The sequence below is a fragment of the Bubalus kerabau genome, chromosome 9 (genome assembly GCF_029407905.1).
Source record: "Bubalus kerabau isolate K-KA32 ecotype Philippines breed swamp buffalo chromosome 9, PCC_UOA_SB_1v2, whole genome shotgun sequence".
In the NCBI taxonomy this organism is placed as follows: domain Eukaryota; kingdom Metazoa; phylum Chordata; class Mammalia; order Artiodactyla; family Bovidae; genus Bubalus; species Bubalus kerabau.
In genome coordinates, this window is record NC_073632.1 from 17,422,302 (window position 1) to 17,437,016 (window position 14,715).

Consider the following 14,715-nt stretch of genomic DNA (forward strand, 5'->3'; position numbering starts at 1 on the left):
AGGTGTTGTCAACCTGATACATCTATTATGAAGTTCCACATCACTTAATTGGTGGTACCTATTGATAACTTTTGTCCAGAGTCATTGTTTTATATTACTAAGGCTTACAAAATGATGATATTCTATTATTTCTTCTGCACTTATTGGCTGTAATTCTATGACGAATTTTACCTCATTAACTGTTTGGTTACTTTGAAATACAGTTTATCCTGTAGAAAGAAAGGCATGGCAGATGTTTTATTCCTTTCCTTATTTATTAGTTTTCAGAATATTGTGTTGTTGCCCTAGCATCTTTCAAATAATGTAAGTTTTTATTTAGTACAGGCATACCTTGGAGATATTGTGAGTTCAGTTCCAGATCATCACAATAAAGCTAATTTCACAATAAACACATTCCCAGGATTTTTTTTTTTATTTCCTGGAGTATGTAAAAGTTGTTTATACTGTAGTCTTAAAAATTAAATGTGCAATAGGATTGTGTCTAGAAAAACAATGCACGTACTTTATTTAAAAATACTTTACTGCTAAAAAATGCCAACCATCATGTGAGCCTTCAGTGAGTTGTAATCTTTTGGCTGCTGGTCTTTCCGTAGTGTTAATGGCTGCTGACTGATCAGGATGATGATAGCTCAAGGTTGGTATGGTAATATGACAAAATAAGACAGTGAAGTGTGCCCCATTGGTTGACTCTTCCTTTCACCAACCATTTCTCTGTAGCATTGAGCAATGTTTGATACCATTTTATCTGCAATAGAACTTCTTTCAGAATTGAAGTTAATCCTTTCAAACCCTATCCCTACTTCATTAACTAAGCTTAATATTCTAAATCCTTTATTGTCATTTTAACAGCCTTCACAGCATCTTCGGTAGATTCCATCTCAAGAAACCACTGCCTCTGCTCATCCATAAAAAGCAACTCCATTTCCATTAAAGTTTTATCATGAAATTGCAGTAATTTAGGCACATCTCAGGCTCCACTTGGAATTCTGGTTCTCTTGCTGTCTTAACCACATTTGCATCTTAGTCCCTCCACTGAAGTTTCAAACCCCACAAAGTCATCCATGAAAGTTGGAATCAGCTTCTTCCAAACTCCTTATTTTATTTTTTCGAAACATTTATTTATTTCTTTGGCCTTACCAGATCTTAGTTGCTACACTCACGCTCTTTAGTTGCAGCATGTGGGATCTGATTCCCTGACCAGGTATCGAACTCTGGGCTTCCTGCATTGGGAGCGAAGAGTATTAGCCACTGGCTCACCAGGGAAGGCCCCAACTCCTATTTTAATATTGGTGTTTTGACCTCTTCCCATAAATCATGAATATTCTTAATGGCATCTAGAATGATTAATTCTTTCTGGAAGGTTTTCAATTCACCTTGCACAGATCCACCAGAGGAATTACTGTCTCTGGAAGCTATAGCCTTACTCCTTGATCCATAGGCTGCAGAATAGATGTTATGTTATCAGTAATGAAATCAACTTTAATCTTGTTCATCAGAGCTCTTAGGGAACCAGGTACATTTTCAGTGAGCAGTAACATTTTGAAAGTCATCTTTTTTTCTGGGCAGTAGGTTCCAACAGTGGGCTTAAAATATTCAGTAAACCATATTGTAAGCAGATGTTATGTCATCCAGTCTTTGTTGTTTCATATATAAAGCACCAGCAGAGATTTAGCTCTAGAACTTTTAGAATGGTAAATGAGCATTGACTTCAAGTTAAGTCACCAGCTGCATTAGCTCCTAACAAGAGAATCAGCCAGTTCTTTGACGCTTTGAAGCCAGGCATTGACTTCTCTCCAGCTATGAAACTTCTAGATAGCATCTTTTTCCAATAGAAGACTGTTTTGTCTGCATTGAAAATCTGTTGTTTAGTGTAGCCATCCTCATGAATTGTCTTAGCTAGATCTCCTGGGTGACTTCAAGTGCAAGCTTCACCTTGCACTTCTATGTCATTGAGTTGGCCTCTTTGCTTAAATGTCATGAACCAGCCTCTGCTGGCTTCAAACTTGCCTTCTACAGCTTCCTTGCTTCACTCAGCCTTCGTAGAATTGAAGGTATTTAGGGCCTTGCTCTGGTTTTAGACTTTGGCAAAAGGGAATGGTATAGCTGGTTTCATCTTCTCTTCAGACCACTAAAACATTCTTCATATCAGCAGTAAGGTTGTTTGCTTTCTTTTCATTCATGTGTTCACTGGAGTAGCACTTGTAAATTTCTGTCAGGGCTTTTCCTTTGAATCTACAGCTTGGCTATCTGTTTGGCACAAGAGGCCGAGTTTTCTCTGTTGAACGTGCCTTCCTCACTAAGCTTTTGATTTAAAGTGAAAAACAACCAGCTCTTCCTTTCACTTGGAGGCCATTGTAGGATTGTTAATTGGCCTAATTTCAATATTGTGTGTCTTAACTGGGAGGCTTGGGGGGGGGGGGGGGGGTACGGCCAGTTGGTAGAGCTCTCAAAACACACACAGTATTTATTAGTTCAGTGTCTTTTTTTTTTTTTTTTAATTTTCTGTTAAAAAAAATTTGGCCCAATTTTATTTATCTATACTTTTTAGCCACATGGCATGGGGGATCTTAGTTCCCCAACCAGAGATCAAACCTGTGCCCCCTGCAGTGGAAGCAGAGTCTTAACCACTGGACTGCCAGAAAAGTTTCAGTTCACTGCCTAATATGAGTGGTTCCTGGTACCACAAAACAATGACAAGAGTAACATCAAAGTTCACTGATTACAGATCACCGTAACAAATACAATAATAATGAAAAAGTTTGAAATACAGCCTGAATTATCAGAATATGACACTGAGACACAAAGTGAGTGAATGCTATTGAGAAAATCATGCCAATAGACACTTGACGCGTGGTTGCTACAAACCTTCAACTTTTAAAACATAAAATATCTGTGAATGTTGTTGTTGTCTCTCAGTCCTGTCTGACCGTCTGTGATGCCATGGCCTGCCACACGCCAGGTTTCCCTGTCCATCACCAACTCCCGGAGCTTACTCAAACTCATGTGCATCGAGTCAGCGATGCCATCCAACTATCTCATCTTCTGTTGTCCCCTTCTCCTCCCATCTTCAATCTTTCCCAACATCAGGGTCTTTTCCAATGAGTCAGTTCTTCGCATCAGGTGGGCAAAGTATTTTTATCATACTTGATGGGTTATACTGCATCATGACTCTTCCTGATGTTCAGAGGGAGCCCTGTAGGTTGATTTCTGCAAACTTCTCATGGGATAATCCAGGCAGTGTTCATCTCCTACTATTGCTAGTTGTTCCAGACTCTAGTGATATTCTCTGTTCTAGATTTAGAATCAGCCTAGGGGCTCTAGTTCCTTTTAGTGGGAAATAGTGTTTAGAGATCATAACATATATGTTAAAAGTACACATTTTTATTGAATCATTGTTTCTAGGCCTTCTCAGTTGACACAAATTTTTTTAAAGAAAAATACTTCATAAATTTTTACTCTTTTCCTGTTCTAACTTTTGATTTATTTTTTTAATTTTATATTTCTATCTCTTTTCACTTACACTGAAAGTCTTGGTTCCTAATAACATAATTAGTCATTGCTTTATTCATATGTGTGTAGATATGTCTAAAATAATTTCAAAATAATGGTAGCAACATAACCAGCAAGACTATTAATGTTGTTTGGAACCTCTTTGGGGTTTTCTTTTATTGTATATCCCATGAGGAACAGGCACTGAAAGTACTGTGTTTTAAAAATCACTTGAAAGTACTCTGTGAAATTGCAATTAAGTATATACACATTAAGTTCAGTTATTTTAGGGTGGTTTAAGGGATTGCTTTTTAAAGTTAATGTATTTTGCTTTTTTATAAAAAGATTTTATGATTCCAAAATAAAAACTCTGAAGTACATTCATTGAAAAGGGCCTTATTTTCATCCCTGTTCCTTCTCTTCACCCTCATTTCCCCATCTCCTCACCTATAAAAGCCATTTTATATTTTATTAGTTTTGTGTATATCCTTCTTCCTTTTTATTACTTTTTTTAAAAGGCAAAAAATACATAATCATATCCTTTGTTCTCAAAGAAAGGTAGCATAATATACATATTCTACACTTGCTTTTGTCTGTAAAAAATGTATCTTAGAGACCACTGCTTTGTAGTATATATAGATGTGCTAAATATAGATGTAGATATGCTAGTGGTAAAGAGCCTGCCTGCCAGTGCAGGAGACATATGAGGCATGGGTTTGATCCCTGAGTTGGGAAGATCCCCTGCATGCCAACCCACTCCAGTATTCTTGCCTGGAGAATCCCTAGGACACAGGAGCCTGGCAGTATGGTCCACAGGGTCGCAGAGTCAGACATGGCTGAAGTGACTTAATATGCACACACATATACATAGATATATGTATATAAGATTATGTTTTATAACTGTATGGTACTGCACCATAGTTTATTCAGCCAGTCCTTTATTGATAGACATTTTTTTCTCGAGTTTTCTTGTTGCAGTTAATACTTCAGTGAATAGCCTTATGCTACCTCATTGAAAATTTTTGCTAAAGTATCTTTGGGAGATCGTCTAACAAGTGTGATGCTAGGTCAGAGAGTAAATATGTGTGTTTTTGCTCTTTGTGGCTAAATTCTGTTTCACATGGTTTGCACCCTTTTACGTCTCCAGCAGTGCAAATTCCTTTTTGCCCAGACTGTCACCAACAGAGTATTTTGTCAAATTGAATTTCCCTCAATGTGATAGATGAGAAAAGATAGCTCATTATAGTTTTAATTTGTGGTTTTTAAAATTATAAATAAGATTGAACATTTTTTCATGTATTTAAGAGACATTTGCATTTCTTTTTTGGTGAACTATTTGTTAATATATTTTTCCCCCTTTTTTTAGGTTAATTGGTCTTTTTCTCTGTTTTTAGATGCTCTTTATATATTAGGAATATAACTCAGGTTTTTAAAAGTGAAAGTAAGATTTGTCTGAATGGATCAGCAAATTCCCTCAGGACAGAAACAGCTTCATTGCGTTGCCTGCCTGACTGAATTTTTTGATAATTCCACACTATTTTGTTGCTTCTTCAATAACCTTATAAAGATACATTTTAATACTTTATTTGGCAGTTTGGGTTGTTTTCTAAGCAAGAAGTTCTAAATAGCCTAGCTCACCATGGCCCTTGCTGCTGCTGCTAAGTCGCTTCAGTCGTGTCCGACTCTGTATGACCCCATAGACAGCAGCCCACCAGGCTCCCCCGTCCCTGGGATTCTCCAGGCCAAGAAAACTGGAATGGGTTGCCATTTCCTTCTCCAGTGCTTGAAAGTGAAAAGTGAAAGGGAAGTCGCTCAGTCGTGTCCAACTCTTTGCGACCCCATGGACTGCAGCCTACCAGGCTCTTCCGTCCATGGGATTTCCCAGGCAAGAGTACTGGAGTGGGGTGCCATTGCCTTCTCCATGGCCCTTAAAAAGGAACTATTTTATCCTGTGTTTCAAAAATTTTACTGCTTGATATTTTATGTAAAAAAACAGTTAACATATGCACAGTCTTGAAAGTAGCTAACACACACACACAATTGAAAGTTTTCCTCATTTTTGGAAATTTGTACCTTAAAGTACCATTAATTCTAATTTAAAAAATGTATTTAGAGTCATAATAGGCTGCTGTTACAAATGCAAAAGGAACATCGTTTAAAATAACGTATGTAATTACTACCAGTGGTTTGTTTTCCCTGTGTCTCTAGTACTTAGCCCAGTGGCTAACACATTGATGGGTCCTCTATAAGTCATGAATTAATGGTACATGTGTGTATTATATGTACACACTCACATTTAAGTTCAGGGAGTTTTAAATAAGATACTCTAATTGTATACAGTTTCATGAAAGATAATGCTGTGAAAGTGCTGCACTTTTGGAAAACTCAGCAGTGGCCACAGGACTGGAAAAGGTCAGTTTTCATTCCAATCCCAAAGAAAGGCAATGCCAAAGAATGCTCAAACTACCTCACAGTTGCACTCATCTCACACGCTAGTAAAGTAATGCTCAAAATTCTCCAAGCCAGGTTTCAGCAATACGTGAACCGTGAACTTCCAGATGTTCAAGCTGATTTTAGAAAAGGCAGAGGAACCAGAGATCAAATTGCCAGCATCCACTGGATCATGGAAAAAACAAGAGAGTTCCGGAAAAACATCTGTTTCTGCGTTACTGACTATGCCAAAGCCTTTGACTGTGTGGATCACAGAACACTGTGGAAAATGAAAGAGATGGGAATACCAGACCACCTGACCTACCTCTTGAGAAACCTATATGCAGGTCAGGAAGCACCAGTTAGAACTGGACATGGAACAACAGACTGGTTCCAAATAGGAAAAGGAGTACGTCAAGGCTGTGTATTGTCACCCTGCTTATTTAACTTCTATGCAGAGGACATCATGAGAAACGCTGGGCTGGAAGAAGTACAAGCTGGAATCAAGACTGCCAGGAGAAATATCAATAATCTCAGATATGCAGATGACACCACCCTTATGGCAGAAAGTGAAGAGGAACTAAAGAGCCTCTTGATGAAAGTGAAAGAGGAGAGTGAAAAAGTTGGCTTACAGCTCAACATTCAGAAAACGAAGATCATGGCATCTGGTCCCATCACTTCATGGGAAATAGATGGGGAAACATTGGAAACAGTGTCAGACTTTATTTTTTGGGGCTCCAAAATCACTGCAGATGGTGACTGCAGCCATGAAATTAAAAGACACTTACTCCTTGGAAGAAAAGTTTTGACCAACCTAGATAGCATATTCAAAAGCAGAGACATTACTTTGCCAACAAAGGTCTGTCTAGTCAAGGCTGTGGTTTTTCCAGTGGTCATGTATGGATGTGAGAGTTGGACTGTGAAGAAGGCTTGAGCGCCGAAGAATTGATGCTTTTGAACTGTGGTGTTGGAGAAGACTCTTGAGAGTCCCTTGGACTGCAAGGAGATCCAACCAGTCCATTCTAAAGGAGATCAGTCCTGGGTGTTCTTTGGAAGGAATGATGCTAAAGCTGAAACTCCAGTACTTTGGCTACCTCATGTGAAGAGTTGACTCATTGGAAAAGACTCTGATGCTGGGCTCTGATGCTGGGAGGTATTGGGGGCAGGAGGATCCAACTGAATCGTTGGACGTGAGTTTGAGTGAACTCCGGGAGTTAGTGATGGACAGGGAGGCCTGGCGTGTTGCAATTCATGGGGTTGCAAAGAGTCGGACACGACTGAGCGACTTAACTGAACTGAATGGTATACAGTAAATGCAGTGTTGTTTAAATGTCTTTGAACTAATGTGTACAAATCTATTATAATTGTGGGTGTACACTTATAAGTAGGTCATAGTTCCTGTGTTTAAGACATTTAAAATGAAACATATCAGTTGTTTATTCTTAGCTCTTATATGGCATATCTGAATATTTTAAAATATCAGTGTTTGATTTAATCTTTAATTAAAATTAAAACTTTGCTATCTAATGCCAAAGTCCCTGCTTTTTCCACTTTGATTTTTGTTCGCAGTCATCTCATGTTTTCAGGGTGACCTCGTCTTAATCTTAACTCCACAGAGATATATGTTATCTCTGTGGCATTTTGCCAGTTCTCTTTAAGTCCAAATTGTGATTTTAAAGATTCTAAATTTAATTGACCACTCTTTCTTTCACTCTTTAAAAATCTGGTGTTGTCCATATATTCTATCCAGCGCCATGCTTTCCTAGAAATCATAGTAATAAATTTATGTATTTTAAATAATCTTGTATTATTTACAGATTTATACTCTTGCCTAGGAAATCATTAAAGAAAAAAATGAAGATTAAATATTCAGCTCTCTAGTGTCCATCTAAACTCATCCCTGATTTATAATCATCATTTAGCTTTTAGTAACCCTTTGTGTGTGTGTGTTTGTATACATAGATACATATATCCTCCATTACATGCACAAACTTGTAGTGTAATGATGTTAAAAGAGAAGCATTTGTTTTTACGTCATAATTTTTTCTATTTAAACTGATTGTTAATGACTGGTAGATTTATGCAAGTAAAAGTACATAAACTGAACGGAATAGCACTGACCTTGAATAAAACTGAATTCTTTCAGCATAATACATGTCTTATGGTATGAAACCAATTTTTAAAACTGTTTGTTATTAATCCTGTGTTTTCTCAAAATTGTGCTTAAGAATATTTTTATTGTGTTTTAAATGAAAAAATAAATAAACCAGATTAAGCAGTGAAATCCTTAGAATCCTTACTAACTCCTATTATTGTTATGACATTCTCTTATTTAAAGTAAGAATGTTTCTGTCTTTACATTTGCCTGTTTCTCTTGGGGTTATATGCAGTGCAGTTGTAATGTTTGATCTGTATGTGGATCTGGTACACTGTTTTCCACCAATAGTAAATACTATGAGAGATTGATAAAGCAGATGAACTGTATTTTTTAATACATATTGATATATAGAAATAGAGGCATTGCGTATTTTTTAAATGTTTCGAAGTGACTTTTTTTGTCTCTTTTGCTTTAGTTTTTACCAGATTCGTGCATCTATGAAAATTCCACCAAGAATTCCGCACAGAGTAGAAGCTAGTTTGCTACATGCAGCAGGTAAGCCAAGGAATATTCTCAATTAAAAAAAATAAAACTGAAGCAAGATTATAATGACCAATAATAACTTTTCATAATTATTTATATCTCTTAATTATGAACACAAGATGCCAAAGAGCATCATTCTCATACTTCATATAAGAAATATATTTGAGGCCTCAGTAAAACAGGCTTGATTATATATTCCTTGTCTCCATCTTAGGTTTCTTAGGATGAGCAAGTAAAAGAAAGTATGTGAAATTTCCTAAAAACAAACATAAGTAAGGGTGATATCAATTATATCATGTAATATGTACTTTTAACAAATGCATAGTGAATGTGAACACATAATTTGATATATGATCACAAAGCTGTTTTCTGATAAAGTTTTATAGTATGCGTTTTGAGATTATTTTTTCACCTGCTTTTTTTTTTACTTGATTAATGAGAAAATAAAGGGTCAGAAAGTATAAAATAGACATATTATAACTGGCACCCCACTCCAGTACTCCTGCCTGGAAAATCCCATGGACGGAGGAGCCTGGAAGGCTGCAGTCCATGGGGTCGCTGAGGGTCGGACACAACTGAGTGACTTCACTTTCACGCATTGGAGCAGGAAATGGCAACTCACTCCAGTGTTCTTGCCTGGAGAATCCCAGGGACGGGGGAACCTGGTGGGCTTCCATCTATGGGGTCACACAGAGTTGGACACGACTGAAGTGACTTAGCAGCAGCAACAGCTCTTTTATTTACTCATAGTCTAAGGAGACACTCTAGCATTAAAGGATTTGAGCCAAAACTAGTGGCCCTGATGTCATCATTAGGCATTTTTTTCAGCTTTCTTGATACAGTATATCTATTAAGCAGTTAGAAAATACAATGATTAATGAAACATACTGGAGAGTTTTCATTTCTAATATGAATTAATAGTTTTCAATGCATCACAAAACATTAAAAAATACCTAATATAAAGCTAGATCAGTGAAGCTATGAGCCATTCTGTACAGCACCACCCAAGACAGATGGGTCATGGTGGAGAGTTTGAACAAAACATGGTCCACTGGAGAAGAGAATGGCACACCACTTTAGTATTCTTGCCTCGAGAACACCATGAACAGTATGAAAAGGAAAAAAGATATAACACTGAAAGATGAGCCCCACAGATAGGTAGGTATCCAGTATGCTACTGGAGAAGAACAGAAGAATAGCTCCAGAAAGAATGAAGAGGCTGGGCCAAAGCAGAAATGATGCTCAATTCTTGGGGTGCAGAATTAGAAAGTCAAGAGTTACCTAGAGTAATAGGCAAGTATGGCCTTGGAGTACAAAATGAAGCAGGGCAAAGGCTAACAGAATTTTGCCAAGAGAACATACTGGTCATAGCAGATACCCTCTTCCAGCAACTTAAGAGACTACTCTATACATGGACATCATCAGATGGTCAACAGCAAAATCAGATTGATTAATTCTTTTTTTTAAAATAATGTCTGGCAGTTATTCAAAAACGGAGTATACTGAACAACAAACTATCTCACATCTTTCTGGAAGAAAAAACATTAAATTTGAAAAGACATTATCCACTGAATTTAGACACAACACCTCTACTCAATTAATAGAAACATTTGTACAGTGCAGGTCTTTATTTTTACACCTCTCAGGCCATGAACTCATAGGGAAGGGGCTCCAACAGTTTGGGTTCCTTTCCATTGGTCCTCACAAAGTGTGCTTCTCTGGGTGGAGCAGACTGGCACTTCAGCTGAACCCAAGTCCCTTTCTCTTTCGCTTCCTTCTTTTTCTGATCATTTTCCTTCACACGTTTCAGGAAGTTATCTCGGCTCTTAGAGTGCTTAATATGCTTGATACGCACATTAATTCTCTTGGCAAGAATCTTGCCCTTGTTTGTTTACAGTGATGCCAACAGCATGCTGGGTAACACTGTAGACTCCCAGTTTTGCCATGGTAACATTTGTGGGGCATTCCTTTTTCAACAGTACACATTCCTTTGTATTGCTCATTTTAGCGAATTACTGGAAGATGACAGTTCTGGCCGAAAAGCCAGATTGATTAATTCTTTGCAGTCAAAGATGGACAAGCTTTATACAGTCAGAAAAAACAAGACCTGGAGCTGACTGTGGCTCAGATCATGAACTTACTGCCAAATTCAGGCCTAAATTGAAGAAAGTAGAGAAAACCACTTGCCCATTCAAGTATGACCTAAATCAAATTCCTTATGGGTATACGGTGAAAATGATGAATAGATTCAGGGGATTGAATCTGGTAGACAGAGTGCTTGAAGAACTATGGACGGAGGTTCATAACATTGTACCAGAAGCAGTCACCAAAACTTTCCCCAAGAAAAAGAAATGCAAGAAGGCAAATGATTGTCTGAAGAGGCCTTACAAATAGCTGAGAAAAGAAGAGAAGTGGGTCTCCCGTTCGCCCGTCTCCTGTGTCAGGTCTGAGCTCTGGCCGATCGTCCGCTGCCGCACGGCTTGCCGCCATGGCCCTCAGCGATGCCGACGTGCAGAAGCAGATTAAGCACATGATGGCTTTTATTGAACAAGAAGCCAATGAGAAAGCAGAAGAAATTGATGCAAAGGCAGAAGAAGAGTTCAACATTGAGAAAGGTCGTCTTGTCCAAACCCAAAGACTGAAGATTATGGAATATTATGAGAAGAAAGAAAAGCAGATTGAGCAGCAGAAGAAAATTCAGATGTCCAATTTGATGAATCAAGCGAGGCTCAAAGTCCTCAGAGCGAGAGATGACCTTATCACAGACCTACTAAATGAAGCAAAACAGAGACTCAGCAAAGTGGTAAAAGATACAACCAGGTACCAAGTGCTGCTGGATGGACTGGTCCTCCAGGGTTTGTACCAGTTGCTGGAGCCCCGGATGATCGTTCGCTGCAGGAAACAGGATTTCCCTCTGGTGAAGGCTGCAGTGCAAAAAGCAATCCCTGTGTACAAAGTTGCAACCAAAAGAGACGTTGATGTCCAGATTGACCAGGAGGCCTACCTGCCTGAGGAGATAGCCGGCGGTGTTGAGATCTATAACGGGGACCGCAAGATCAAGGTGTCCAACACACTTGAAAGTCGGCTGGACCTCATAGCCCAGCAGATGATGCCCGAAGTGCGGGGAGCCTTGTTTGGTGCAAATGCCAACAGGAAGTTTTTGGACTAAGCCAGCAGGAGGTGCGTGATGAGGACGCTCCCGTCATTGGAAGAAACAAGATGGCCTCTATAGCTTCCTCTTTGCTGTCCCCTGCCCTTATTTGTCAGTGGGTGCTCTTCTGTAGCTAATGTTCTCCGACTGATGGGTAATGATGGGAGTCTCAGTTAGTACATTAGGAAACCTTCCTCTAGCTTGTCTCAAAGTAGCACAGTTCCTGCCGTTCTGTAGCGCGCAGTTGCGGGGCCAGGTGCGTGCGTGTCCCGCACCTGCTGCTGTCCTGGGCTCCACCATCCAGCCTACAGGCAGTGGGGTGGTAGACTCAGTCCTCAAGTGCATGTGGGCCTCATCCCTTCCGGCAGCAGCAGCTTCTCGCCTACGTGTTTGGACCTAGAAGTGTCTGTAAATGTGATTTAAGGTCTATTCCATGAATCTGCTCTATTTATTAAAATACAAGGTGGAGGTGAAAAAAAAAAAAAAAAAAAAAAAAAAAGAAGAGAAGTGAAGGGGAAAGATATATCCAACTGAGTGCAAGCTTCCAGAGAATAACAAGTGGAGATGAGAAAGCCTTCTTAAGTGAACAATGTGATGAAATAGAGGAAAACAATAGAATGGGAAAGACTAGAGATCTCTTGAAGAAGATCAGAGATACCAAGGGAACATTTCGTGCAAAGATGGGCACAATAAAGGTTGGAAACGACAGGGACCTAACAGAATCAGAAGAGATTGAAAAGAGGTGGCAAGAATACACAGAAGAGCTATACAGAAAAGATCTTAATGACCCGGATAACCACGATGGTGCAGTCAGTCACCTAGAACCAGACATCCTGGAATGTGAAGTCAAGGGGGCCTTAGGTAGCATGACTGTGAACAAAGCTAGTGAAGGTGATGGAATTCCAGCTGAGCTCTTTCAAACCCTAAAAGATGATGCAGTTAAAGTGCTGCACTTAATATTCCAGCAAATTTGGAAAACTCAGCAGTAGCCACAGCACTGGGAAAAGTCAGTTTTCATTCCAATCCCAAAGGCAATGCCAAAGAATGTTCAAACTACTGTACAATTGTGCTCATTTCACATGCTAGCAAGGTAATGCTCAAAATCCTTTAAGCTAGGCTTCAGCAGTTAATGAGCCAAAAACTTTCAGATGTACAAGCTGAATTTTAAAAAGGTAGAGGAACCTGAGATCAAATTGCCAGCATCTCTTGGCTCACAAAAAAAAAAAAAAAGAGAATTCCAGAAAAACATCTACTTCTGCTTTACTGACTATACTAAAGTCTTTGTGTAGATTACAACAAACTGGAAAATTCTCAAAGAGATGGGAACACCAGACTACCTTACCTGTCTTCCTGAGAAACCTGTATGAAGGTCAAGAAGGAACAGTTAAAACTGGACATGGAACAATGGACTGGTTCACAATTGGGAAAGGAGTATGTCAGGCCTGTATATTGTCACCCTGCTTATTTAACTTCTATGCAAAATACATCATGTGAAATGCTGGGCTGGATGAATCACAAGCTGGAATCAAGATTGCCGGGAGAAATGTCAACAACTTCACATATACAGATGATGCCACTCTAATGGCAGAAAGTGAAGAGGAACAAAAGAGCCTCTTGATGAGGGTGAAAGAGAGTGAAAAGGCTGGCTTAAAACTCAGCATTCAAAAAACTAAGAGCATGGCATCCAGTCCCATCACCTCATGGCAAATAAATGGGAGAAAAGTGTAAACAATGGCAGATTTTATTTTCTTGGGCTCCCAAATCACTGCAAATGGTGACTGTAGCCATGAAATTAAAAGATAATTTCTCCTGGAAGAAAAGCTATGACAAACCTAGACCGCATATTAAAAAGCAGAGACGTTACTTTGCCAACAAAGGTCCGTCTAGTTAAAGCTATGGTTTTTCCAGTAGTCGTATAAGGATGTGAGAGCTGGACAGTAAAGATGGCTGAGGGCTGAAGAATTGATGCTTTCCAGTTGTGGTGTTGGACAACACTTGAGAGTCCCTTGGGAAGCAAGGAGATCAAACCAGTCAATCCTAAAGAAAAACAACCCTGAATATTCATTGGAAGGACTGATGCTGAAGCTCCAATACTTTGGCCACCTGATGCCAAGAGCTGACTCATTTGAAAAGACCCTGATGCTGGGGAAGATTGTGGGCAGGAGTTGAAGGGGGTAACAGAGGATGAGATGACTGGATGGCTTCACTAACTCAGTGGATGTGACTTGGGCAGACTCCAGGAGATAATGAAGACAGGGAAGTCTGGCATGCTGCAGTATGTGGGTTGCAAACAGTCAGACACAATTACTGACTGAAAACAACAGCATAAAGCTATGTTGAGCACAATTTAGTTCATTTTTGAAATTTAAAAATATATTCTGACAACCTGATGTGCTGAAGATTAACTTTCTTAGCATACTGTGGATACTGAAATGCTGGTTAGTGGTTAATGTTAAAAATGAAATAATGGTTAATGTTAAAAATTAAATGAATTTTACATGATGAAGAGTTTATGTTTTTGAAGACTGTCAAAATGCTCATATTGCTTATGACCAAAAAGATGTATATTTCTTTTAAAAAGGAAAAATAAATTTTCTTCTTGGCCTTTTATATATGTTAATGTATATATTTATTGTCAATAGGTCTTTTGTAAGTCTACTTTCTAGGAAACAGAGGTTAAAACAACTAGTGTTATAAGATGGATTGGTCCTCCCTTTTTGAACTTCCTTAATCTAGTAAACTAAATGTCTTGCTCTATTGTATTTCTTAAAGTTGCCTGTTGAAAAAAAAAGCTAGAAAGACTTATTTTTTCTGGACTTTTTATTTGCTTATTTTTTCAGCTTTATCAAGGAATAATTAACAAACATAATTTTACATATTAAAAGTGTACAGCATGATTTGTTTTATATATATACATATATACACTATATAATACATATAAATATGTGATTTGTTATACAGATAACAATGTGAAAAAATTGCCATAATCAAGATAATTAGCACA

At 38.5% G+C, this 14,715-nt stretch overlaps 2 protein-coding genes across 9 annotated transcripts in view; both read left to right on the forward strand.

Moving 5' to 3' along the window:
* Nucleotides 1–14,715, forward strand: part of FAM135A (family with sequence similarity 135 member A) — a 162,149-nt gene that overhangs the window by 34,518 nt on the left and 112,916 nt on the right. For all 8 annotated transcript variants that reach the window (XM_055534765.1, XM_055534764.1, XM_055534768.1 and 5 more), the window contains one exon: nucleotides 8,493–8,572. In XM_055534765.1, the coding sequence (XP_055390740.1) occupies nucleotides 8,493–8,572 (80 nt within the window). The remainder of the gene's footprint in view (nucleotides 1–8,492; nucleotides 8,573–14,715) is intronic.
* LOC129619591 (V-type proton ATPase subunit E 1) lies at nucleotides 10,955–12,179 on the forward strand. Its single transcript, XM_055534773.1, has one exon. It carries the CDS (start codon nucleotides 11,049–11,051, stop codon nucleotides 11,727–11,729), a length of 681 nt encoding a protein of 226 aa, XP_055390748.1. The 5' UTR covers nucleotides 10,955–11,048; the 3' UTR covers nucleotides 11,730–12,179.

Coding starts and splice junctions, on each gene's coding strand:
- LOC129619591 (XM_055534773.1), top strand. CDS start 11,049: ATGGCCCTCAGCGATGCCGACGTGCAGAAGCAGATTAAGCACATGATG.